The 27598-nt window shown below is 39.2% G+C and overlaps 1 protein-coding gene across 4 annotated transcripts in view; it reads left to right on the forward strand.

The window, feature by feature from the left end:
- Window positions 1-27598, forward strand: part of LOC136832037 (DEP domain-containing protein 1A-like) — a 91955-nt gene that overhangs the window by 43145 nt on the left and 21212 nt on the right. For 2 of the 4 annotated variants that reach the window (XM_067092535.1, XM_067092536.1), the window contains exons 6-11: window positions 3026-3216; window positions 6098-6192; window positions 6413-8165; window positions 13500-13724; window positions 25270-25439; window positions 25900-26076. In XM_067092535.1, the coding sequence (XP_066948636.1) occupies window positions 3026-3216; window positions 6098-6192; window positions 6413-8165; window positions 13500-13724; window positions 25270-25439; window positions 25900-26076 (2611 nt within the window). The remainder of the gene's footprint in view (window positions 1-3025; window positions 3217-6097; window positions 6193-6412; window positions 8166-13499; window positions 13725-25269; window positions 25440-25899; window positions 26077-27598) is intronic. The other 2 variants (XM_067092537.1, XM_067092538.1) reach the window with 1 other exon arrangement.

Consider the following 27598-nt stretch of genomic DNA (forward strand, 5'->3'; position numbering starts at 1 on the left):
TTTCAATAAACTTATCATTCTTCTTACAGGAAATTCTGTTTTAAGTACAAGGTGGTTGATATAGTGAATGAATGGGATTGCATTTTATATACAGTTAAAATCTTGGTACTGAATACCATGTTTTTACAACTCAAAACCAATTTTTTAATACAGACCCACCAGTCATATGTCATATTCTCTATATAGTATTCATGTCCTGAATGTTCCCAGATTTATGTCTTTTGTATGCCAGACAGAGGACAGTCACATTATGAAAGTAGTGAGATTTGTAGGGCTGGGAGGATGGCAATCATGTAATTAATTGGTTTGTTTGACAAGTTTGTTTTGTGTTATATAAAGAGTAATTTTTTTCATCCTAATAATATTAACCCTTAAACTCCAACTGGACATATCTTACGTCGACTAAAGTTGTCTGTAGGATGCCGAGTGGACGTACGGTACGTCGACTACAAAAAGTTTTTAAAAATATTTGCGGAAAAATAGTTATAGGCCTAGTTTGCGAAAGATTTTAAATCACGCACCTTGAGGGATGCTGGAAGTTCACGGATCACACTGTTGTTTTGTTTACAAGTGTTACCCAGCTGCGCATGTGCGAATTTCTTTCTTCTCGCACTACAGAACATCAGCGACGCATCTCAGAAATTCTTTTGTCACTTTGTCGTAATATTTGCGCTGTTTTATATTAGCCGTTACATAAAGTTTTATGTGTGAAAATGTGTGCAATTTGATGTAGAATACAACAAAAAACAACCCATGGTTGTAGCTTTTATCAGTTTTGAAATATTTTCATATGTCAAGATAAGTGCCAAAATTTCAACCTTCGGTCAACTTTGACTCGACCGAAATGGTCGAAAAACACAATTGTAAGCTAAAACTTGTAAATTCTAGTCATATTCAATCATTTACCTTCATTTTGCAACAAATTGAAGTCTCTAGCACAATATTTTGATTTATGGTGAATTTTTGAAAAAAAAACTTTATCCTTATGTCCGCGTGGGGTAACTCGGCCGAAAATCTCAGAAATTCTTTCGTCACTTTGTCGTAATGTTTGCACCATTTTATATTAGCCGTTACATAAAGTTTTATATATGAAAATGTGCGCAATTACATGTAAAATGCAACATAAAACAACCCATGGTTGTAGCTTTTATCAGTTTTGAAATATTTTCATATAAATCATGATAAGTGCCAAAATTTCAACCTTCCGTCAACTTTGACTCGACTGAAATGGTCGAAAAACGCAATTGTAAGCTAAAACTCTTACATTCTAGTAATATTCAATCATTTACCTTCATTTTTGCAACAAATTGGAAGTCTCTAACAATATTTCAATTTATGGTGAATTTTTAAAAAAAACTTTTTCTTACGTCTGCTGCGCGGTAACTCGGCCGAACATCTCAGAAATTCTTTCGTCACTTTGTTGTAATGTTTGCACCATTTTATATTATCCGTTACATAAAGTTTTATATATGAAAATGTGTGTAATTTCATGTAAAATACAACAAAAAATAACTCATGGTTGTAGCTTTTATCAGTTTTGAAATATTTTCATATAAATCTTGATGTGCCAAAATTTCAACCTTCGGTCAACTTTCACTCGACTGAAATTGTCGAAAAATGCAATTTTAAGCTAAAACTCTTACATTCTAGTAACATTCAATCATTTACCTTCATTTTGCAACAAACGGGAAGTCTCTAGCACAATGTTTTGATTTATGGTGAATTTTTTAAAAAACTTTTTCCTTACGTCCGGGCGTTGTAACTCTGCTGAAAATTTCAGAATTTCTTGTCACCTTGTCGTAATTTTTGCACCGTTTTATATTAGGCCTTACATAAAGTGTTATACATGAAAATGTGCGCAATATCATGTAGAATACAACAAAAAATAACTCATGGTTGTAGCTTTTATCAGTTTTGAAATATTTTCATATAAATCACGATAAATAGAAAAAATTCGACCTTCGGTCAACTTTAACTCGACCGAAATGGTCGAAAACTGCAGTTGTAAGCTAAAACACTTACATTCTAGTAATATTTAATCAATTACATTCATTTTGTAACAAACGGGAAGTCTCTAGCACAATATTTCGATTAATGGTGAATTTGAGAAAAAAACTTGTTTTTACGTCCGCGCGTTACGAATTCATGCATCATTTTGTGATAATATTTTCTCTGTGTTGCTTTGATTGTTTTACAATTTGTTATATACCAAAATCATGGCAATTTAGTGTACAATACAACAAAAAAACATAACTCATTAGCTTTAACCGTTTTGCTCACAGCGCAATTTGTAAACAATTATATATAAAATTTTTTTTTGCACTGTCATATATTCCAATATTTATATATGATAATGATATTTTTTTTCATTTCTGATGGTTGCATACTAAACTTCAGGCAATGAGAAAAAAAGGAGCCAAAAATTAACTCTTAATCTTAAAAACTAAGTGTGCTGTGATTTAAAAAAAAAAAACTGTTTTTCCGCTTCGGCGCTAACTCCCGAACGCCGCCGGCATACGACAGACATTTTTGTAAATAGAGGCTCGGCGTTTAAGGGTTAATCATATATATATCTGTATATACACTGTGTACCTGAATCAGTGTTTGGGTGGAAAGCTGAAATGCTGAATTCTCCAGAGTGTTTGAGCATGCCATTATGGTCCAGTAGAGCTTGTGAACTGTATGAATTAGTCAGGAACAAAGTCTGATAGCTCATAGGTTTATAGATAGTATGGTCATAAAACCTGTGGTGAGCATTTTAGGTAATAGTTGTTGCAGGTTAGGAAAGGGAGTATATTCCCCATCATTGTTAATACTAGCTACTTTGACTCCCATAGAACTGGCCAATACATACATCATCATCATGCAACTTAAAAATCAGTAACCCCAGAAGTCTACATCACATGGTAGTAGGCTACTATGAATGAGAGATGGAAATGTGTTATGAAGATGGAAATATTTAAAAAGAATAATAAACTTGCTTTCTATGTATAAAACCATAAAGGACTGTATTTTACATTTTCAGACTTGACACTATTTGCAAGCGCTTGCTATTTGGTGATCTGTCTACCCTACTTGATCCTAGTGTGATTAATGGGGAAATATTGCACCATAACATGACCCAGATAACAGTCAGAGGGGTTGTCCAGGCTCCTGAAGGTCATCCTGATAATCTACCAAACTGGATACTGACTGCCATGAAATGTATGGCACACTGTAAGTATAATGTTTATAACAAAATATAATCCATTGTAGTGGAAAGTTAGTGCAATGCAATTTATGGTGATTTTGTATCTTTTTTATACAGTACTTCAAAGTAAATGTTATTTAATTATGATTATCTTTACTATGTTTTCATTTGTTATAACCCCATTAATCATACATTGCCTTTCTTCTGCAGAATGGATCCCAGTCACATCATATGTATTTGTTCATTATAAACTTGTTAATCATGTACAGTATTGTCTTTCTTCTGCATAATGGATCCCAGGTGTACCTTATGTATTTGTTCAGTATAACCTCATTAATGATACGTTGTCTTCTGCATAAAGGATCCCAGTCACACCATATGTATTTGTTCATTGTAACCTCATTGATCATATAGTCTTTGCATAATGAATCCCAGTCATACCATATGTATTTGTTCATTGTAACCCCATTAATCATATATTGTCCTTCTATGTACTGGATCCCATTTGCACCAGCTTCTACCAATTAAGATTAAGAGGCCTTCACTGTGTATGCCCTGACTATCTGGGACATCTCAGTTACTTTTTGTTCTTTATTGCTGTTTATGGGTGTGTATTTGGATATCAGATATAAGCCATTACTTTCTGTAATTAATGTCTCCTTTGTTTGAAGTGGGTATAATGATTTACATATTTAAGAACTGAGTTTCAGTTGAAATCACACAAATGTGTGTTTACTTGACCTGCAATGCATTTGGTAAGCATACCAACCTGACTGATAAAAGGCTACTGTACTTGTTTTTCCCAATGAAATCAGAACAGGAAGTTGGAGATACCTCATTCAGCACTTTCCAAATGAACCCATCTTCTCAAAGGGTGAGAGATATGAGAAGACTGACCCTCAAAGAATAGTAGGGAACTTTATTATGCTTCAGAGGTATTGGACAGCTGTTTATCTTTTTTTGTAGTAGCAAAACAAGAACAGAGACTGTCTGCCCTTAAGCATAGACTGCTGATGGAACCTCTGTGGGTGTTAAACAAATACTTCTTGCGGTTGCTCAGGTTCTGTGTTTAAACACAAAGTAATGATCCTATTGGTACCAGTGGCTTGTGAAACCTTTGAAGTGCAGTGGAGAGATGAAATTGAACTGAAAAACTAATTTATAAGTTTTTTTACTTTATGCAGACCCATTAATCATGCTTTTTGTATACAAACCATATACTATATATACCTATATTTGTGCCATGGTTGTTCCCAAGTTCACTAATCTATTCTGTCAGACATGCTGTAGGTAGTCTCAGTAAGCATGCACCCCTCTGAATCCACAGGTGTGTCCCAACCAATACCTCACTTTTTGTGCAAACTGTATGTAAGGAAGGAAGATTTTTGGGGCCTTGGAGGAGGGCAGTCATTATAGAAATAATGATTTTGTATGCAAAATCGTGTTTTGCCATGAAAACCTAATTTATTTCATCATGAATTAATTCATTAAGTCTATGGCTGAAGTGCTATTTTTGCTAGAGGCCAAGATGCAGAATTCTCCAATTTGTGTGTATGTGCCTGTTGGGTCAACTAGATTACTTGGAGACTAATAAGCCAAAAGCCACTTGTATCTGGTACGAGACTTGTAGAATAGGAGGGAAGGCACATGACTTAACACGAGACAGTAGCAAGTAACCCTGGAAGTCTACATTTCTTGACAGTGTAGTGAATGTGAAATGACGGTGAGTTATGAAGAACTGGAAGATGATGAATCCCAGGCTTCTTCCCTCTCTTGGTCTCATTAAATACACTTCCAACTACTTATGATAAGAATCTATCAAATAAAAAGTGGTGAAGTGAACTGCCATTGCCAGATACTTGTATGCAAAACAAAATAATTTGAGATTATGCACAAAGCCACATTATCATAGGTTTTCAAATTCACCTGCTGTATCTAGTAGAAGACTGTTTATTTTTGGATTGGGGTAACAGGAGACTAAAAAATGGTGAAAGGTTCCATAGACCAGTTTTGGATGCTGGTTGTTTAGGAGGAAATGGTAAAATCACTGCTGATCAGCTTACGGTGTGACCTTCCCAGTGTATAAATATAAATCTCACAAACAATAGTGAAAATACTGTCCTCAGTGTGAGGTGTAGCAAAGAGTCTTCCTGGATTGGTCCTTAAGGATGCTTTGTTAGATAAGGGGAGGTACTGCTTCGTCATTTCACCAACTTTGTGGAAATCTCATAAGATAACAAAAAGTTATGGATGTTTTTCAGTTGCACTGTGTTGGATGTCTACCACTCACCTTTGCCAGAGAAAGTAGGTGAGATTTGTTGCTTGGTGTAATGAATGGGGTACTTGTCATCTAAGTTTCTGTTCCTCATTAGCATTTCTCATAAATGTGAAGACATTATTTTTAGGAATTAAAGGATACAGAGAGGGGTCTCACACATATCTTTTAACGTGGTTTAGACTTCAAAAATGATGATGTTTCAGACCTGCTTCAAAATTTTAGCCAGTCAATTTCCAGGTTGGCAGTTCAACTGCTTTCTTGGGATTTGGCTTTGATGCTTCACAGCTTGTCCAGGTTGTCTTAGGCTCTTTTGGAACTCTTCAACACTGACATCCTTGGAAATAATTTTAATCCCTTGGGAAAATTCAAATTGATTATTTTCATTTTCTTAATCATTATGTGCCACATAATGAAAAAAATTTCTACTGGTGTATACTGAATGATATTAGAAGTATATTGTATTATTAAAGGTGTGTCAGGTCTAACTGTTACACTTTCAAGATAATTGCAGTTATCATACTTGTGAGGATTATGACAGCCCAATACAGTATTTTATATTATATCTGCGATGAATAATCTGAAAAGCTGTGTCAGTGTTTAAAACCAATTTTATTCTTTATTTTGAACAGGGCCAAATGCAGCAGATGCAACATGTAACATTCCAAACTACCCTGGTGTTGAAAGAGATGTTTTCAAGATTGTTCGGGATTTTTTTACAAATTTGGCAAGTATTTAATTTTGGTATATATTCTTTATAGCTTTATCAAGTATCCAAGACTTTCAGATTTCTCTACAAACTTGACAAGTTTACAAATTGATCTCAGTGGTTTCATCAAACTAACTAATGACAGTACTACAAGATAAAATAAAAATCATGAAATTGGAGTGATCTTCATGGTTGGAGATGTAAAATTTTTCAAGTAATGGTAATATTCTTTTTTCAGGTGGTACCATTGGTACCTTGTGAACTCTATGATGCCGTCATCAGACTCTATATTGGAGCTGAATTTCTAGATATTGCATGTAGATCATCCAGTTCAGATGGGAAAGGTAGCGTGACATATAAAGGAAATGAGGGGAGCTACATACACAACAATCTGGAAGGAAGTGATTCTGTGGAAAATTTGATTTTGAATATGAGTATTTCCAGTCAACAGAAAACCTCCACCCCATGTATTGAAACTGGAGGCCTCACATATGATGCAAATAACTCACATCACTGCAATAATAAAATGCATCGAAGGGGAGAATCAGAAAAGAAAGCTGGAAATGAACTTTACACACCTGTACTCCCTCATAAGGATTTCGAGAGTTTATCAAACCCTCAATCACTGAAGTTGCAGAAACTGAAAAACTACACAGATTTCAAAGAGGACAATCTGTACCCAACACTTTTAGAAGGGAGCTGTGAAACTTCTAGTCTTGGGCTTTACTCTAATAACTTAGATAAGTCTAAAAATGGCAGTTTCCCTGCAAAAGTTTTAGGTGAATCTGTAGTTTCAAAACAAGCAGAGACGGTGAGATCTGTGAAAACAAATGACCTTGCCAGGAGAATGAAGAAAGAGAAAGAAACAGCTGTTGAAAACTTCAATATTCTTAAGAGTAATGAAATTGAAAGATTTTCTCTGCCTCAGAACTGTTGCTTTGAAACGGCCTTTACATCTGATAGCCCAAAAACTCGTATCATTCCACAGAAATCTGTGGACACCGTGCACTTAAGAGATAGGGAAAGAAACGGAAATTCCCGCCCAAGACCCGTGAGTATCGCAGTAACATCCTTAGCAGGGCTGGATGTTCATTCATCTGATATTCACTACCCTTGGGATACTACTGTGGGAGAAAATATGTCAGATGCCTTAGACATGATGAGCAAATCCAGTGTTTTATCTTCAACTGTTAGTGGCAAGTATGTGACTGCTCCCATCAACTCCCCTCTAAGTCGTTCAAGATCAGCAGGAAATTTGCGAAGTCTAGTAGAGTGTAACACCTCTCAGAGACCCTCTGAATCTCCTGCTGTCAGTAGCAATCCTTATAAAACTTTGGCCAGTAGATTGTTGGATTCAGTGAAGAGAAGATCTTCCCAAAATACATCCATTTGCCAAAAGCAAATTAATCACAACCGAAGCCTCAATGAAAAGCATTCTGGGAACAAGTTACGTCATCTCCGAACAAAATCTGGTGGATACATGAACCCTGTTCTTGTTACTGGATCAGATAATGATGAAGTAAGGAGTATTCAGTCTTATGTTTCTGATAAAGAGAATAATCCTAGGGCAAGTCATTTCCGAACCAAATCTGGAGGATTTTTGAATTTGGCATTAGCACCATTGCAGCATAGTGTTGACCAGATGGATTCCTTTGAAACTGTTTCTTCTGCACCCACAGTGAACACAGATTTGTCCCTCCATGATGGCATTCCCACCTGTGCTTCACAGAGTTCCAGCTATCATGGTTACTGCAAGCCCGCAGATTCTGCCAACCAAAGTCGAAGTCGAATTTCCACACCTGATGGTTGTCTTAGTCATGTCTTGTCGTCCTCTTCCTCCATTGGTTCATCTGGTAATAGTATTTACTATTCTGTATGTTCACATGCAAGCAGAAATAATACGCCAACTCTGCCTGATCATCCATTTTCAGAAAGGGGAAGACGTCCAATTAGGGACAGTGAGAGTGTTTGTTCTTCACACAAAACTGTAGGTAAGGAAGTTATTGTTTTTTCTACCCATATGTTATTTTTTTCTTAGTGTCATTACTAAAAGACTGAAGTCCTCATTCTTATCAGTAAGCAAATTCAAATTTTATATAAGTAACTTACCAAGTAATTACATAGCTATAGTTTCCACTTAATGGCAGCTTAGATTCAAAATTTCGTGGGTAGCACTTCAGTATAGTTTGTGTAGGTGATCAGTCCATCCCACTAATGGAATATTGGAACGATCTAGCAAATAATTCTCATTTGTTTCCTGCCGTCTGTGGTGGCAACACCTGGTCTGGTGGTAGCATTTTCATTATTTTCCATTTATTTTACTGGATTCTGATGGAGGATTCTTTAAATCAACCATTGGAACACATATATTATAGCCTTCAAGCTGAAATCTTTCAGGATGAGTTTTTTCTCATTTTGTTTTACGTTGATTCAGTCATCATGGAGCCGCCGGTAAATGACGCCATTTGCATTGATAGCTTGTTTACCAGTTAGGCTTCTGGCAGCGTTGATAATAGTTTTGCATTAAAAGTAATTCTTGTATGTTTTGACATTCTATTATAAAAGTAAACTGTATGTTACGCATTTTCATTAGGCCATAACTTTGGCAATTTATGAATTGTTTTTCGGCTATAAACAGCTAGCGAGCTGCCAATAATAGTTTTGTTTTTAAAAGTAATTCTCGAGTGTTACGACACTCCGTTACAAAGTAATTGGCCTAGAGACTCTATTATTATAAAATAACTGGTGTTTGTTAGGCCTTATTATAAAATAACTGGTGTTTGTTAGGCCTTTCATTAGGCCATAATCTTTGCAATTTATGAATTGTTTCACGGCCTTAATATAGTGGCGAGCTGTAGATAATAGTTTTGCCTTAAAAGTAGTTCTTGGATGTTACAGCATTCCTTTATAGAGTAATCAACGTATGTTACGCCTTTTCATTAGGCATTAGCTTTTACAATTCATGAACTGTTTACTGACCAATAATGTTTTTGCTTTAAAGTAATTTTCAGATGCTACAGCATGTATTACTATCTTTCATTAGCCCATAATTTTAGCAATTTATGATTTGTTTATCGGCCATATGCTTCATGCAAGCTACCGATAATTGCCTTGATAATAGTTCTTGGGTATTTTGCCATTTCATTAAGCCTGTATCTTTTGCAACTATGATTTATTTACCGGCCCTGTGCTTCCTGGAAGCCTCCAGTAAATAAATTTCTGACATAACCATCACACCTTCCTTTGCAGAACTGAAAGTGCTAGGCAGAAAGTAGCAAGGAGAGAATTGGGGGTTTTTGTTGGCGGCTACAAGTTGACGTTCTCAACAGCCGAGAACCAGCTCATGCTACGAACCTTGTTAGTGCCGATCTCTTGCGCCAGCTTTGCCCCCAGCACCCTCTCTCATGTGCTCGGTGCCAGTGTTAGCGCCCTAGCACCAATTCTCTCTTACTAGCCGTCTTACCACATGCTCCCATGCCTGGCTCCCTTGCTTCCCTTTCCTTACCTTTGCCACTCTTATGTCTTGGTTAACAGATGTTAACCTTGTTATAGTGAAGTGTACTGCAGTGAAGGAGGTGACTACTTGTCCCCCGATGCTCCTAGACAGAAGGTCCCTGTCAAACTCCCCTGCAAACCTGGGAGGAGGCAAACTGGAAGTCCAAGGGAGGTCGGGGGGTTTCACGTGGGTTGTTGCCCCCTCAGTCAAGCCTGTTGCGGTCCCAGGTATCGGCAGACAGCCACTGGAAAGGCGTCTTGTTGGATGTGTAGTGGAGGAGGTAACTATCCGGCCCTATCGGATTTCATAAACCCAGTCCCTGTCAAACTCACCTGCAACCTGGGAGGAGGCATACTGTCGGTCCATGCGAGTCCGAAAGGGTTTGCCCCCAGATAGTTACCCGAGTGTATCCTGTTGTCTGCAGGTCTCGATGGACAGCCATTGAAAAGACGTCCACAAAGATGTGTTTACCTTGGCCGTAGTGGCGCCGATGACGTTTTTTCGGTTTACAGATCCCAGTGTGAACAAGATTAGGATTCCAGTGTGGACAAGAGGCTCCATTGACACTTTCAGGATCCCAATGTGGTTAGTTATGGATCAAAGTGTAGACTAGTGAGTCAATGGCATTTTTTTGGATTTATCTCAGCCATTGTAAAGATATATTCCCCAGTGTTATTACATCAGTGGTTGTCGTCATTGCTCTCCAAATCTGGACAGTCAGAGAGCGCCCAAATTCCAAGCTACCTAGTTCTGAGTTCCAAGCACCCAAATTCCGAGCTCCCAACTTCTGAGCGCCCGAGTTCCGAGTTCAGAGTTCCAAGCGCCCAAGTTCCGAACTTCCAACTTTCAAGCTCCCAGCTTCTGAGTGCCCAAATTCCGAGTTCCAAGTTCTGAGTTCTGAGTTCCAAGTTCTGAACTCCCGAGTTCCGAGTTCCAAGCGTCCGAGTTCCAAGCTCCCAACTTCCAAGCTCCCAACTTCCGAGCCCCCAGGTTCTGAGCTTCCGAATTCCAAGCTCCCAACTCCCGAGAGCCCAGTTTCGAGCGTCCATATGTGTTCGAGTGCCCAGTGTCCGAGCTCATGTTTGCCCGGCCACCTGTGTCCCTTGTCCACTCGTCCTCCTGTCCGTTTTGAGCCAGCTATCAGTTATCTGACACCACACTTGGGACTACAGACGCTACCTCTTCACTTTTTTACGTCGGTTTTGTCCATTCCTTTGCTTTGTTGGAGACCATTCAGCACCAACTTAGTAATTTGTTAGGCCTGTTACACTGTCCACCGAAAGTCTAGTGTCCAGTGTCAGAGCATCCAGTGCCAGAGGCTCAGTGCCTTGGATTTTTCCCATGCTCTGTCATGTACGGACTTGGAAGAGTTTTTTTTCCTTTCTTGTTTTGTATTCTCTAGAAGGGAATCTCTGGTGCTCTCTTCTTCTGCGAGATTCACACAATTGCAAAGGGTTGTCGCTCCTAAACAACAACGTTCCGACTCTAGTTTTGGAGCGCTCAACATTTTATCTTGAACTCTGCTCCTGACGATGGGCTGCCTGACCACAGTTCTTCATTTCTCTCTCTTAGACAGTAGATGAAGGTCAAGAGGGAGACGACCTCCTGATTACTAGCTCTTCCTGCATTTGGCTTCCCCTTTTGTCTGTGCATTACTTCAGTCTTTACATGTCAACTGACTTCATTATCTTTGAAAAAAAGGGGCATGGAGGCTCTTGACAGTAACTTTCACCAAGACAGGGGAAACAGTCGGACACCTCCGTGTTGTTTCTTAGCCCAGGTTTCTGAGAAGATCTAGGTTCTTTCACTTTCCTTGAAGAGGTACCGATCTATGCTTATCTCTGGTTAAGTACAGAGACCTGGATCTTTCATCTTCTTCTCAAAGATCTCACAAGCCTTTTTCACACCCAGTTAGGAAGCAAGAGATGTGTTATCCCCATTTTTTCCTTTGATTTTAGCCAAGAACAAGGATCCATCTGAGACCTGAATCCGTTCTTTCTCCCTTAGAGCTTAACGGAGATCCTTGGCTTCCAGGAGCTCCGGCCAGCTCCTGAATTCCTAACTCACCTGGTGTCCAGCTCGCTTGACACCAGCTACAACCTGGCGCAGCGCATGCTCGTAGCACCCAGGAGCGCTCACCAACTCTAAGGGAAAGAGTGAACTCTGTCCAATTGGAGTTTTTTTTAGGTATTTACCTGAACAGGACTTGATAATCTAGAGGGCTTTCTTGTCCTTTGTTGATTGGTCAAGAACACCTCTCCCTTGGATTAAGATCGCATTGTCCTTCATCCTTAAGAGAATTTCTGGAAACACTCAGATTCAGAAGAACAACTTTGCCTTCTTTTAGTGAAAGCTAAGGTTATCTGAGCAGGCTCTACGTCTTTAGCTTTCAGCTTTCAGGCACATATGTCCCTTACTTACATTTGGCATCAACCTATTGGAAGCATATTGTCTTTCATGTCTCACAGGCACATATGGCCATTACTTCCATTCTGCATCAACCTACTGGAAGTGTAATCGTCCTTCACATCTCACTACCTTAGAAGTGAAACTTTAACTTCTAGCTCTGCTGGCACCCAGCTCTTCGGGTGCCAGCTTTAGAGCTTCCAGAGCCTTGAGCTGCTTGCTTGCCTGGCAGCCAGCTCACCTGGTGCCAGCTACAAGTCTCGCCCCAGCTATAGAACCCCCAGCGCCCAGAGCTTCGGGCTTCCCTGATGCACAGCTTGCCTGGCACCAGCTACAGTCTGGCGCCAACTTTAGCGCTTAAGGCTTTCGTGATCTCCCAGCTTGCTTGGCACCAGTGATGTTTATACCAATCCGCGAGTTTCCACAGCTCACCTGGTGCCAACTCCAGACTGGCGCCAGCTAAGTAGTGTGTAACTTCTGCAGTACCATAGGATAGTGACTGGCATGGTATAGCAGGAGGAAGCATAAGATTTTTTCCTACTCTCTCTTCACCTTCTGGTGAGGCATAGAGTTTTTTAGGAGCCAGGAGGTACAAAGTACCTGGAACACCCACCACTCTCAGTGGATGAGTTGTGGTGTTATTTCAGTGTAGGAGACAGTGTATCTGGTTGTTTTTACATTGGTACTGCACCCAGGGCAAGGGCACCTATTAAAGTTTTGCTAGCTATTGGATAACAACTTAGCTGCATAACTTCTACTGATGCTTTGGTAGCCATCAGAGTACTCCTTCGCTACAAAGCCCTCACTTAAGTAGAGGCAACCCTTGGCTCTATTGCCACGCCACTACAGGTTAGGTTGAGCATCAACCAGTTGCAGTTTTATACTTCAGGCTCTCTTAACTAATAAGGAACGACAAGCTTTGCATTCATGCTAGCAACTTTTCTATTTCAAATTCATTATATGACTTAATGTTTTTGGAGTAGAATACTATGTCCATGTATCCCATGCCCTGTCAATGTGGGATTTAGCTATGTAAAGTAATTTCTTGGTAAGTTATGGGGCATAAAACGAATGAGAATTGTTTGCTAGGTCGTTCCAATATTCCGTTAGTGGGACGGGCTGATCACCTACACAAACTATACTGAAGTGCCATGTAATTACTTGGTAAGTATATATAAAACTATTTTATCATAAAAATGTCATATTTTAATGACTGTGGTTTTAATATTTTGGTAGTGTTGCAAAGTGATTTTTTAGGAGAATTTTCAGGAATGCTCATATAATAACACTGAGAGAATTAAGTTCTTAATAGAACAGATACATCACTAATATTATCACTAATATGGAGGGTTCTTTTGTCACATCATAATTTTATATCAAATGGCTAATGCTTTGCTGATTGACATGTTTCGTATGTTTACAGGGAATGAAGCATCCACTTCTTCAGCTGATGTCGAACTTTCAAAACGCCTTTCCCTCTCAGCCAATGAACTCAGTGATGGATGGGCTGATAGAACCCCTTATGGACAGGTTCCACCTTATGCACAGGGTGGAGTGTGGCGTCATTATCATTCCTCCCCAAGTAAGCGGCTGATTGGAAGGAAAAGAGGGACAGAAAGTTTCTTTGGGAGCAAAGCTTGTTTGCCTGGTATGCTTCAGCTGCTAATTGCATGTTATTAATTTTTTACATTTTATCCTTTCATGAAGCTCTGCCTCTAACACCAAGTCATTTGTGTGATTTGATTAACAAATTAGCCACATTTACACAGTTTGGAGGAAATTTTCATGGTCCTAACCTCATGTCCTTGAGTGAAAATTGTTGCATTTACTAGATTTTTACCAATGATACCAGAATACTTTTCTAATGAGAGTGCTGACATATTTTTCAATGAAAAAAGTACAAACCATTGTTAACAGATCCCCTTTATTGATTTTCACTGTTGGACCATAACTGACTGTACAGCCTTAAGTAAACTTATGACTGACTGCCGGTAAACAGGAACATTTTCTCCTTTGTTTTGCTTTAATGTGCTTTGCTTTTCAGCAGGACTTCGCTGAGACAAGACTGTTGCAAAAGCTAACCACATACTATATGTGATTTTGTTTATTGGAACACATGATCTTTTTGAGATCTAATTATATCAATATAACCCCATTATTTATAGGCCTATTTTCTTTTGTCAAGAAAGGTTCCCACAGAGAAATTCTTAGAAGGAACAAGGAAAGGAGTAGCAGTATAGTGTATGTGAGCAGTGTGCATATGCAATGAGATCCATCATGTCTCATGTGACAAATTGGTTTGTTATTTGATTAAGCTCTGACAGCAAGAATGTGTAACAGCCAGAAGGTAGTATTTTTAGTTTCTGGATCTGAATTTAGTCCAAAGGCTGATATTTAAGAGAGAAGATCTGACTGGAGCATGAGGTAAGATATAAGGAAAATTCATCGCGTTATGACATTGGGGTGCCATAATGGGATAAAGAGAGAGAGATTACCCAGATGATGATTTAGCTTATCTGCTTAGAACTCTCCCCTGAAAGAGAAACACTTGTCCTGCTGCTACCTTGGGGCCTGTCATAGTCATCACCCTCATTTTGGTGCAACAAAAAGAGCCTCTTAAATTCTGCCTCTCATGTCTTTCCTGTGTTTTCACTTCACAAAGCTCCACTCATCTCCAGCCTCCCATTTCATTGTACTCATCCAAGTAGGTCTGGGACTCCTAGCTTTTCTGGTGCCCACAGAAGTGTAGCTGACACCGTTAAATGCAATTGTCTCTGAGGAGATGTGTAGGGCATGTCTAAACCATTCTCTTCTCCCTTTATCATTATCACATGTGCATATGGAACTTCTGTAAATCTCCTTGTGGGCCTCCAACTAACTTTTATTCTTACAGCTTTACTCTTATATTACAAAATATTTCAGATACAGTTTCATTTCATTTTCTTAGCCTGATTCACTTATAACAAATACAGATCAAGCTAGACTATTGAATACAAATCCAGCCACCGGTTAGATACTTCCCTCAGATTAAAATGAGTGAGAGGCATTAGGTATATATATGAATTTGTCATTAAAACTGCATTAAAATCTAAGTTATGTTTAAAATTTAGGGATGTGGATAAGGTTCTTATCCAATGTGCACCAACATGGACTTTGTAGTTTCATCTTTGATTGCAGCATCATATGTTCTTAAACTGACCGTACTAAGCCAGCAAAAAAAAAAAAAAAAAATTTTTTTTTGGCGGGCGTCAACTGCTTCCTGAAGATTCTAGATGTAACTGCTCTGGAGTCCCTTGTCTATGGAAATACAGTTGTAAAGAGAAGATCTTTGTGGGTTTGACCCACAGGTATCAGTGTTCAAAGGCGCAGTAGAACAGACTTCCTTTCTTGAGGTTTGGGCCTTTGCAACAAAGCCACTAACAAAAGACAGACCTTTAGACCTCAAGCCTGCCATGTGAGTGACCCCACTCATCAATGCATGAATCTGATTAACTCACATTGAAAATACAAACATAAGAGACATACTGTCTTGGCAGTAAGGATGAAAGTACTGTAAAATTTCTTAGGACTTTGGAGACATTTTATATACTATAGTTTGGAGGCTCAGTGGTTTTCTCAGAATAGTCTTCTCCCAAGTTTAATCCTGATGCCTTTGAAGGAAAAATAGGCATTCTCTTACTTGGGAGAACAGTGGTATTGTCTGTAACTTTGACTTCTACCTCATATTCAGTCTTATTTTCAACATGAACTGTAATATTCTAGCCAATGCTGTATTATGATTGCAAAGGAGAATTGTAATAGTGTAGTTATCTGTGTACAGCACTTAATTCATTTTAGAATGCTAGATTTCCCCATGATGATTTTAATTATGGTTCCATAAAGCTAAAGAGGATTTGTTTTTTTGAATGATGGTGTCTCACTGATTATATGACATTCAAAAGCTAAGATGTTTCACACTCACAAATGATAAAAGAATTCATTCCAAATTAAGTCTGCTTAGATAGGATTTAGGTGTTAACTATCCTACTTTAAAGGGTATGTTATTCATTAGGAATATTCTCCAGTATTGTGCAATTACTTCGTTTACACAGGCAGTCTTTATCCTCATGAAAAGTAAGTCATGATAAGTTTCTAAAAAGTAGAGCTCATCAAAACACCATGTGCCCTTGAGAAATGTCATTGAGTATTTTACCAATTAAGGCATTTAGATACTCAAGGTGTTGACTTGAATCCCAAGAAGCACATAATAAGCCCTTAATTTACTTATTCTTGTTAACTGGTCTAAAATTAATTTTAGTTCATTGCCAGACATTCTTTATAACTACAGTAAACCCCCTGTATTCGTGGGTGATGCGTACCACACCCCCCCCCCCAACAAATAGCTAAAATCCGCAAATACTTAAAACCCCACTAAAAACACTTAGAACTGCCTATTTTGATAGTTTAAACACAAGAAAAACCCTCTAAAAATGCTTATATCTGAGTGTTTTAATAGTTTTATTAGAAAAAGTGCATTTAGTCATGAAAATTATATGAAAATACAGTAATTAGTGAATATTTCTCGGTGAAAAATACCGCGAATGGGTGAATTTTCCATGAATAATGGGTAGATACGTTCCACAGAGAAATCTGCGAATCGTGAGAACACGAATATGGGGGGTTTACAACCTAAACGATGTAGGACCATATAGTGCTTACAGGATAACATTATCTGTTTTTAAAACTAATGATTTGTTTGTTAAGGTAAGAAAGTCGCCCTTGTCATGAAGATTGTTGTTTAAAACTAAGGTTCTCACCTTCATCTATTTTTCTAGTTCTCATTACATGAAGGAGACATATACTTGCAGTGTAAGTGTTGCATTCGCCAAATACTGTACCTTGTATTTTTCATTAATTTTCATTTAAAAGCATTGACTTTTAAAATATGTTTTGAATTAATATGGAAAGTTTTGTGTTAAAAGTATTGAAGAGTAATATGTTCTTATTCAAATGGTTAAAAACTCTGAACTCATTTTGGTAATGACAATAATGAAAAATATATATACATCTTTTTGTGATATATATTTTCTTCAGTACCTGTTTTTATATATATATTTACCAAGTAATTACATAGCTATAGTTTCTACTTTAAATGGCAGCTTAAGAATTGAAAATTTGCAGTAGCACTTTTGTTTTGGTGCAGGTAAGTGCCCTGCCCACTTTTGAGGAAGAATAGGCACAGTGTAACTAAAGAGCTCAGTTCGTTTCTGCCATTGATGACCGAACATCAGTCGTTCAGCAGCTGTGTTTTGTTAATTCAGGAGTAGTTTCACCGCATGGTTTGGTTGTCTGTCGAAGGATTTGGTGAAGTAGTCTTTCATTTGGTAGCCTCCGAGCTATATTTTTATCGCTTAGCTTAGCTTAGCCTAGCCTTTTTTCAATTTTTGGACTATTATGTCAGAATGAGTGTGACCAGTAACCGGTATTGCAGCAAAGGCTGTAATACTAGGTTGACAGCATTTAAATATGACGAACATTCTGTTTGTTTTCACTACCGTGGACAGTAATGTTCCCCCGACTTTACTTGTGAGGAATGTAAGGATTGGGCCGTAAGTAAATGGAAAGTGTTGACCAATCATTTGGATAAATTAGAGAAAGCTAGGCTTAGGAAAGTGGCTGCTAGAGCTGAGGCTGGAGCTTCTGTGTCCTCTACCCCTAAACTGGCTTTTTCTACATCTTTGACTTCTCATTCCCCGATTCCTACTTCTCTTGCTCTCCCTACAATTCTGTTACCAGGCTCCCTTCCCTCTGAACCCAGTGCCATCGCCAGTCTCGAAGCTCGGATGGATAAGAAATTCGACGTTTTAGTAAGTACTGTTGCTCAGATAGGATCATAGTGCAACTATCAGTGCAAGTGCTAATGCCTGCACCCGGGTTAGTGTTGTGGAGGGGGTGGCTACTCATCCCACCAGTGCTCCTAGATGGAGGTCCCTGCCAAACTCCCCTGCACCTGGGAGGCGGCAAACCATAAGTCCAAGGGAGGTTGGTGGGGTTTGCCCACGAGTAGTTGCTTCCTCAATCGAGCCTGTTGCTGGTCCCAGGTATCGACAGACAGCCACTGGAAAGGAGTCTTACGGATCTCCTAAATTCGGTCACTGTCAGACTCTCCTGCACCTAGGAGGAGGCAAACCGTAAGTCCAAGGGAGGTTGGTGGGATTTGCCCACAAGTAGTTGCTTCCTCACCCGAACACGTTGCTATTGCCCAGGTTTCAGCAACCAAACGCTTGAAAGGTGTCCAATTGGATCACACCTTATCTTCCAGTGGTTCGGATTCCGAACCCAAAAGACACAGTTGACGTTTTCAGGAGTCTTCTAGGCCCCTGAAGAGGCATGTTACAGACATGCGTACAGCGGTACCTCTCAAGCACCATAGGGATCAAGAGCCCTCTTGCAGCTATTAGGATGACAGAGAGTTCCCATTGGCTCGTAAGAGCTCATTGACTCGTAAGCACCCGTAGGCTCACAAGCGCTAATTGGCTTCCAAGCGCCAATTGGCTCCCAAGTGCCAATTGGCTACCAAGAGCCAATTGGCTCATAAGCGCGCTTTGGGATCTCCCTCTCCCATTGGATCCGAGCTTCCAGTGGCTCATAAGCTTGCTGCAGGTTCATTTCACGCTGTAGCTCCAGACATCCCATTGGCTCCTAGCTCTCCAGCATTGGGATACGAGTCTGAGACTCCATATTCAGACGTCCCGGTTGCTGCAGGTCAACCTATTTTGGCGCCTTCTGTGTCACAGATCCCCAAGGCTGCATCCTCTTCACCTGTCGCTGATCGTGTGAAGTCTGCAAGTACATCAGCACCCCAAGACACTTTGCTTCCCATTCACCAATGTTTGGACAACATCCTGGAACTGTTGAAGAACCCTCATCTTTGAAACCAGAAGAACCACAACAAGATTTGGCCCTTTCCGCTGTATCTTCAGCAGAGGAGGAACCTGAACCAGAAAAGCGTTCATCAGCTTATACCTCATTATTGAATTATTTTCTGTTCTGCTTCCCAGCATATTCCTCTACTCCAGCCCCTTCTTCCCCGGGATCGGCGTTCTTGGCATGTCAATCCTCGAGTACCACTGGACTCCCGTGGATGGCCCTCTCTGTTTCGTCCAAGAAAGCGTTTTCGGGTATCGACTCTTGGCTGTCTGAGAAGAGGTAGTTGGGCAAAGCTGTATTTTGTTCTCCTCCTCCTCGGTTTTCCGAAAGGAGGTATGTATTTTATACAACCAGGGAAGCTCCCTCCTTGGGAGTTTCTGCTATATTCATACATACAGACTGGCTCAGAGTCCTGTTGTGTGAGGACAAGGCAATTCAAGATGGGGCACAGGAGTTAGCTGCTCTTTTTCGTCATGTACACTGAGGAAAAGAGACATGGTGTTCTTTCACCACTAAAGGAGTGACACCGTCCCAGAGATCTGCTCTTCTTTTCGCTCGTCTGTACAAACCAGCCTTTTTTCCTCGAATGATATTAGAGTGGGTAGCTACGGAATTGCAAAAGGCTACTCTCGACTTGCTTGTGCAGTCGTCCAAGCGAATGATGGAGTCTAACCAAACACCTGCTGTTTCATTTAATCCTCGGCCTCTCTCTCTCTCTTTGCGCCCATGGGCAAATCCCAGATCAGCTTGCCCTATCAGCAAGAAGTCCTCTTCTAGACCAGTCTCTAGCAAGTGAGACTTCAGTCCTCCATCTGCCTGTGGGTGCCAGACTCCCACACTTCTGGAGACAGCGAGAGGCCAGATCAATAGAACCATGGGTACTATGGGTTCTCAAGGAAGGATGTGCGATTCCCTTCAAAAAGGAAGTCACAGCTCCTCTCCACAAGAGAGCTATAGAAGAGGTAGAAGACTTGTCATCAGGAGGGTTTTGCAATCACCTCTTTGTAGTCCCCAAAACCTCCAGGGTTGGAGGCCGGTCCTGGATGTAAGCAGTCTGAACATCTTCGTCCAAACCACGAAGTTCAGGATGGAGACGAACAGCTGAGTTCTTGCTGCAATTTCCCAAGAAGATTGGATGGTCTCGATAGACATGAGAGATGCTTACTTTCGTACCCCAATACACCGGGATTCCAGGAAATTCCTGTGATTTGCTCTCAGGACAAAGTTTTCCAATTTCGGGCTCTAAGCTTTGGGTTGTCAACAGCCCCTCAAGTCTTCACCAGGGCAAATGGGCATGAGAGTTTGTCTATATCTGGATGACTGGCCCAATGTTCATCATCCCAGAAGAAATGCACGGAGGACCCTCTCAGAACCCTTCAGTTAGCCCAGGAGTTGGGCAGGAAAAGTCCCGAGTCCCTTCTCAGATGATAGACTCTTGGGTTTTTTGGGGTTTTTCCATTAGAGAAGAGAATATTACCATGCACCCAAAGAAGTCCATCATTTTCAGAGTCTTCAGACTTGCTCAGCCAATGACTGGATGAGCCTGCTACGGACTCTCTCCTCTATAGAGATGTTCTTTCCTTTGGGGATACTGCATGTGAGGCCTTTGCAGTTCTTTCTGAAGGTCAGTTGGAACAAGAAGATTCTTTCAGGTTCCTTTGTATTCCCCATCACACAGAAAATAAAAGATCTTCAGTGGTGGCTCGTAGAAGGAAGGTTTCACTCACGGAAGTCCCTATGTCATCCAAACCCGGACCTCTCATTATTCTCCGACACATTGGACCTAGGTTGGGGAGTGACACTAGGATGATTGGAAGTGTCAGGGAAGTGGTCCCTTCAAAAAGGGAAACTGCACATAAGTCTGTCACTGTGCGAGTTAGCCAAGGATCTCTTTCTTTGGGTGCACAACAATAATACAGAGACACTCACCTGCTGGGTTTAGGGCAAGTTAAGCGTATTAGTGGACGAATTGAGCCGTTGCAGACAGGTTCTACCCACGGAATGGTCGCTGAATCCACGGATGTGCACCGACCTGTTGAAACGGTGGGGAACACTGTTGATAGATTTGTTTGCAACATCCAGGATCCATCGCCTCTCCCTGTATTGCTCTCTGGTGCCAAACCCTCAGACTTGGGCAACGGAGGCGATACCTCAGGATTGGTCACACCTGGAAATGTATGCCTTCCCTCTGTTCAGTCTAGTAAGAGACATGATCAACAAATTTAAGACTTCTCATCACACATCAGTGATCCTAGTAGCTCCCTTTTGGCCTCAAAAGGAGTGGTTTCCAGACCTTCTGGCACTTCTGTCGGACTTTCCGTGGCTCCTTCCACAGAGGAAAGATCTTCTCAGACAACCTCACTTCAACAGATATCATCAAGGTTCATCCATTCTTGCTCTGACAGACTTTAAACTGTCAGGAAGCTTGTTAGAGCAAAAGGATTTTCAAGGAAAGTTGCGAATGTTATCGCAAAATGTAGATGCGACTGTTCTTCAAAGCACTATCAGGATAAGTTGGCAGTTTGTAGGAGATGGGGTAAAGAACATAGCATCTCGTCTTCTACCTCTGTAGCCCAACTAGCCAAATTTTAACTTTACCCAGGATCCTCGAGAGGCCTTTCAACGTCTACGATAAAGGGTTACAGATCCATGCTGAACTCAGTATTCAAGCATAGAGGTGTGAACATTTCCTCAGACCCAGACATTTCAGGCTTAGTCAAGTCTTTTGACACCAGGAAACGGAAGTCTCAGCAGCCAGTGTCTTGGAACCTAGACGTAGTTCTACATTGGTTGTCAGGCCTGCCTTTTGAACCTATGCAGATGTCCTCCTTTAGGGATCTATCTAGAAAGACACTTTTCATAATTGCTTTATCACAGCGAAAGAGTCAGCGAGTTACAAGCCCTGGAAAAACAAGTTGCTCGTTTGCAAGAGACAGCTATTTGCTCGTATATATTTTAGGCTTCTTAGCCAAAAATGAGTACCTGTCTTAACCCTTGGCCTCATTCTTTTTTGGTCCAGAGTCTTGTAGAACTAGGAGGACTGTCTGAACAAGAGAGAGTATTATGCCCAGTGAGATCATTAAGACTTTAATAACATCGAGAGACCCAAGAATATTAGAGGGAATTCTCATAACCTCTGGTGTTCTGTCAAGAACCCTTTATGTCCTCTCTCCAAGAATGCTATCTCTTTCTTTTTGGAGACATTATTGTAGAATCTCACTTGGGAGTTCAGGAGAATAATTTACCGCTGTTAAAGGTAGAAGCACTTGAAGTATGGGCAGTAGCCCTTCATTGCCTTTTTAACACAATCTCTCTCTAACTATCATAATCCAATCAACTTATTGGAAGTGTCACTCGGTCTTTGCCAACTATTATCTACGTGACGTTGAAACTGCGTTCAAGGACTGCAGTACATTGGGTCCATTCTCTGTGGCTGGTGTGGCACTAGGGAATGAGGGGTAGGAGTGATCCTCCTATTTCTCTGTCTCCTAGCCTTAATTAAGGTTGTTGAATTTTTGGGAAGCTGGGGTTACTTAGTACCTGAAGTACCCTCCAATCTTCATTTTTAATGGATGGGTAATATATGTTTTTTAAATAGTGTACAAGGAGTATAATTTTTGGTCGTATGTTAGTCAATGTCTATTTTTCGCCCAGGGCAGGGGCAATGGTTGTGTTTAAGCTTTGTTGAGTCATAGAAGCACTCCCTGACCACAAAGCTCCCACTGAAGTAGGGACAATCCTGACACTACTGGTCATGTCCCTACGGGTCGAGATGAGCAACGACCAAGAGTCAATATCTTCCTGCTCTTGCTCTCTCCCCAGGTAAGGTTACAGCAAGCATTACCACAATGCTAGCTTTTCTTTTCTATTTCAAATTGCATTTCTTTATAATGTTTTTGGAGTAGCACATGTCCATTCTTCCCTCCTCCTATCAGTGTGGGATTCAGCTATGTAATTACTTGGTAAATATATATAAAACCTTATTTTGTAATAAAAATGTCATTTTTGTATTTTATATAGAATATTTCCTGATTTCTTTATTGCCAGTTGTTTTGGTGTGCAGTTAAGACTTTGGATACTTAACTTGTTAAAAATGGGCTTTAACCTTAGTTTGGAATGCATTAATTGTATCTTGAAACTTATTTCAAGATACAGGTTGACCATCACTAATCCAGCATCATTGGGACCTGGAGGGTGCCGGATTAGCCATTTGTTAGGCTAGAATACATGAAACCCAGTAGCTAAGCACCTCATCTTAGAATTAAAGTATCCCATAAATCAGTAGAAGTTGGTTAATAAAGAAAAGACAATTATCAAATACAGGTAGTGCTCGAGCTACGATAATTCGACTTACGATATTTCGAGTTTACGATGGGGTTTGCAATTAATACCGATATGAAAATATTTAGGGAAAATATTTTTAGATTTCGCGCAGGCAGCAAGAGAGACCAACTTACAATAGACCAACTTCTTTTCCTGCATCTCTTTATTCCATCTGCTAGTTAAAAAAGTAAAAGAGAATGATAAAAGTATTGTTAGTAACGTTATACTCTTGCGTAAATCGCATGCCATAAACAACCGAACAGGAAACTTTGTTTTGCTAATAATCGTATCGGATAACAACTGTTGTGCTTGTATTTCAACCATCGTATGGTAATACACAATTACTGTAATTATGTTACAAATGACATTAAGTAATGTACAATAGGACTGATATATTTTTTACACTATACCCTTATTCGCTTTGGAGAAAAGATCGGCAGGGAAATATACTGCTACAGTAACTTTAAGCTGTAAGTTGTAGCTGAAGCTGAGAAAACAATGTTAAAGCTGCCAATGACTATAAATTATCGTGCATCGGCAACATGGATGAAACTCAACCGTAAATAAAACTGGAGAGAATGTATTTTAATCAAAACTACTGGTCATGAAAGAATACAAATTACTACTGTTTTCACACCGATAAAAGATAAATACGTAAAGCTCGTATTATGATGAAATCAAGAGAAAATAGCGAACGGAATCTTGATTTTTTTTACACAAAACAAACATTCCCCCAAAACGACCAGCCGCGATTCCCAAGAACATCATATATTAACAGAAAAATAGCTAAGTTAGTTTCACAACGAGACGTATTTAAGTTATATTTCAACTTAAAAACACTTCGTATAACGAAAAATATCCTTGCCCCAAATAAATAAAGTATCCATATTCATTTACGCTAACTAGAAGAAAGAAAAGCGCTTTGAACTTAGTCAAATGCGGCGAAATAAACACCGCGATATCGATTCTGAAAACAAAACACTGATCGCAATTTATATTACAAAAGCAATATGAGAATATACGCAATTGGAAACAATGTATTAAAGCATAACTTTTTAAAAGATCCATGAAAAAGATGCACATTTGCTATTTTGATGTTTGTATAATGTGAATGGAGTTCAGTATCATGTAGGCTAGGCTACCAGTTTGTTGATGCAGCACACTGAGCCACCAAATCGAAGCGGCCGGCGAGCGAGATAGCGCAGCGACCCGGGAAATTTGAAAATCAGTTCGGAAACATTAGAAATTACTCTAGCCGAAATTTGTGCTGGATTACTGATTGTTCTGGACTGCTGATTGCCGGATTAGTGATGGTCAACCTGTACTTGCATTGGTGGAATTTGGCTCACGTGCATGTTTTTTACCATAATTGTAACATTAACATGTGTATGATAAACACGTTGCTCAAATGCGTACACAGCAGTCATAAGAAATATTACTTCATTCTTTCTGTAAAATGCCTTTGCTATATTAAAATTGTTAAAAAATTATAACTTCGTTGACATCATAATTGCCAGTCAAGTAAATATTGTATGATTGTTAGCTGGCAAACAAGATCTTGCAAACGGAATTGCTGTCCCACTTCCTAGAGCTTGTACTTCATTGCTTGGTCTAAAGCAAAGCTGATCCTTTCTTGTGTGCTCAGATACTTGCAGAAAACATATTTTAAGCACCAGACACCTTAGTTATTTTGTTTGTGCATGGAGTTAAATTGATGAATCTTGGTGTTGTAGTCTGCTAAATATAGATAATGTATTTGTTGGCTGAATTTTGTTTTGCAACCTTCATTTGATTTGATTTTAAAAAAAGTATAGGAGTATGACATAATTCAAAATATGGGTAAGTTAGACCTGTGAGAATCCTGTGTTTTGACATAGTGGTCTTGTTAAACTACCTAATAATGGTAAGTATATGAGTAAATTTGGTTAAAATACAGTATTGTCTATGTTTTTTTCCACCAGGACTCTTAACCAGAGAAGGGAAAGAGGCAGCCATCACTTCCATACAACTCATGATATTGATGCTTGAACCAGTTCGACGTAGAAAACTGCATCTTCTTTTGAGAATGATGAAGAAGATGTCACATAATGAAAAGCTGGCTATCTCAGATAAACAGACAACAAGGGCTATGGTAAATGTTTGTGCTTTATATCAGGGATCTCAAAGTCTACATATATTTTATTTTAAGTTACCTGCATGTTGTCAGTGTACTTGTTTACAGGTTGTTTGTGACATGACTGTTTGAGTACTTCTTCATTGCACATTGTATCCCTTAAAGTTGGCAACCATAAAATGCCCACTATATTCTGCCTCTTTCTATCTGCAACAGATCTATCACTGTATGGTCTTCTTATGCCAATCTAAATTTAATACCACTTGTAGAGTTTCACGACCTTCATGTACTTAGAACTTGCCAGTAAAGGTTGATAGTGTTATTTTCGAAGGGAAATCCTTTTAATATGTGAATTGTTGTGAGATTTGTTAACATTACAGTATTTTGGCAAAATAAGAAATGTTGAATGCTATCACTTATATTGTCATTTTTTACCCTTTTAGTTTTTTGTTCTTAAAATGACTAAATATTTTTGCAGGTTCTTGATACTTTCACACGTAGTATTCTTTTGTGTAATCAAGAAGCTGACTATGATGAACTTTTGTCATTGCGAATCGTATCTTTCATGATGGACAACCATGAAGAGATTATGCGTCCTCCACAAGATATGGCAGTTGTAGTGCATCGTAAACTCACACAAATGCAGCGTAGCCAGGTAAAAGGAACTTCATTCTAGTTTTCATTTGTACTGTATGGTTTGAAAACAAATCCTAAAGCAGAACAGTGTGTGAATACACAAATATAAGCCTTATGTAATTGGTGCTCTGATAGACATTTTTGATAGTTTACCATGCCCTTGCTTCTATTTGGATTCCTTGTACTTTGTTTCCAGAAAAGTCCTGTACTTTTTTCATACAGATGTGAAAATTTGACAGTATTTCTTCCTCAGCATTTTTTTTTATGCTCACACAAAAGCAGCAAGGCTATATGTGTTTGTTACAGTGATGTAACACACAAAGGAGCGAAATTGAATTAAGATGCTAGCAATTATTCTCCTGTGATCCCTCTCTCATCCTTTGGGTTTCCATGACTTCTATAACCTTTTTCAACCTTCTTTGTCTAGGTCTTAGCCAGATATAAGTACTTGGTTGTCCACCCTGTAGCATTTAGAAATATGTCATTATATGATAGTTTAGAAATACTTCATTATAAGATAGAGTTAGTGTTAATGTATAGTGATTGTTTCACATTTAGTTGATTTCATGGAAATTGTAGAAGATATATATGTTGCTAACTTGAGTTTTTATTTTGTAAGAAAACATGCATGGAGCCAGAGTAATAGTACAAGTAATGGATGTGCATGGAAATCAAGTGAAGTAGATTATTTTGGAATATTTTGTTAAATGGTTAGGTTTTAGTTGTTATTGTCATTTATATCCACATATGTATCTCAGAGAAGGGGTTTTATGATAGTACTGAATCTCAGGGACAAAAGGAGGTTTTTGACATTTCCTGAGAAACCAGTTGCTCCATGTGCTTGTCTGTGGAAGAATTTATAGTCACTGCATGGCTTCATTTATATGATGTAGACTAGGCTGTTTGAAGCCTAACTCCTGTTTGTCTGTACAGTACAGTATATTCTTTTCTGATAATAGTCCCAGGGAGTTTATAGCATACTGTGTGTCTTGAGTAGCACACTGTAAGGTAAGTTTTGTGGGAGCTTCTGCCCCCAGCTGCATTTCTTTCTATTTGTTTTGTTATTGGCGTGACTAATTCTAGATGTTATTTCCAGGAACATTAAAATATTCTTGAAACCTGAGTAAGATGGTAAATCCCATTTATTTATATTTTAAAGCAAGATTGGTCATTAGAAAGGAAAATTGGCTTTCACTGAAAAGTGTAAATGCTTGAAGATAAGAGCTATCACTACTTAGCTTTTATTGGTTCCTTTTTTAGTGGCTGGCAAAACAATAATTCTATCATCTGAAAGGAAAATTGCTTTCAAGTTGTACTGCATTCATCTTCACTGATTAAACATTTGGGAAGTCATAGAAATGGATAGGCATGTAAAAAGTTATTACTGCGAGGATATGGTAATACTTTTTAGATGATGGAATGGAATGTTTCAGCTCATTCTTTGTGAACATTCTAAATTGTTCAACCACTGTAATCCTTTCTTCCTAGAAACACACTATAATGCTTTTATGTCATAGAAATGTTTGTGGTATTCATAGCGT

This window comes from Macrobrachium rosenbergii, chromosome 49 (assembly GCF_040412425.1).
Source record: "Macrobrachium rosenbergii isolate ZJJX-2024 chromosome 49, ASM4041242v1, whole genome shotgun sequence".
NCBI classification, from domain to species: Eukaryota; Metazoa; Arthropoda; class Malacostraca; order Decapoda; family Palaemonidae; genus Macrobrachium; species Macrobrachium rosenbergii.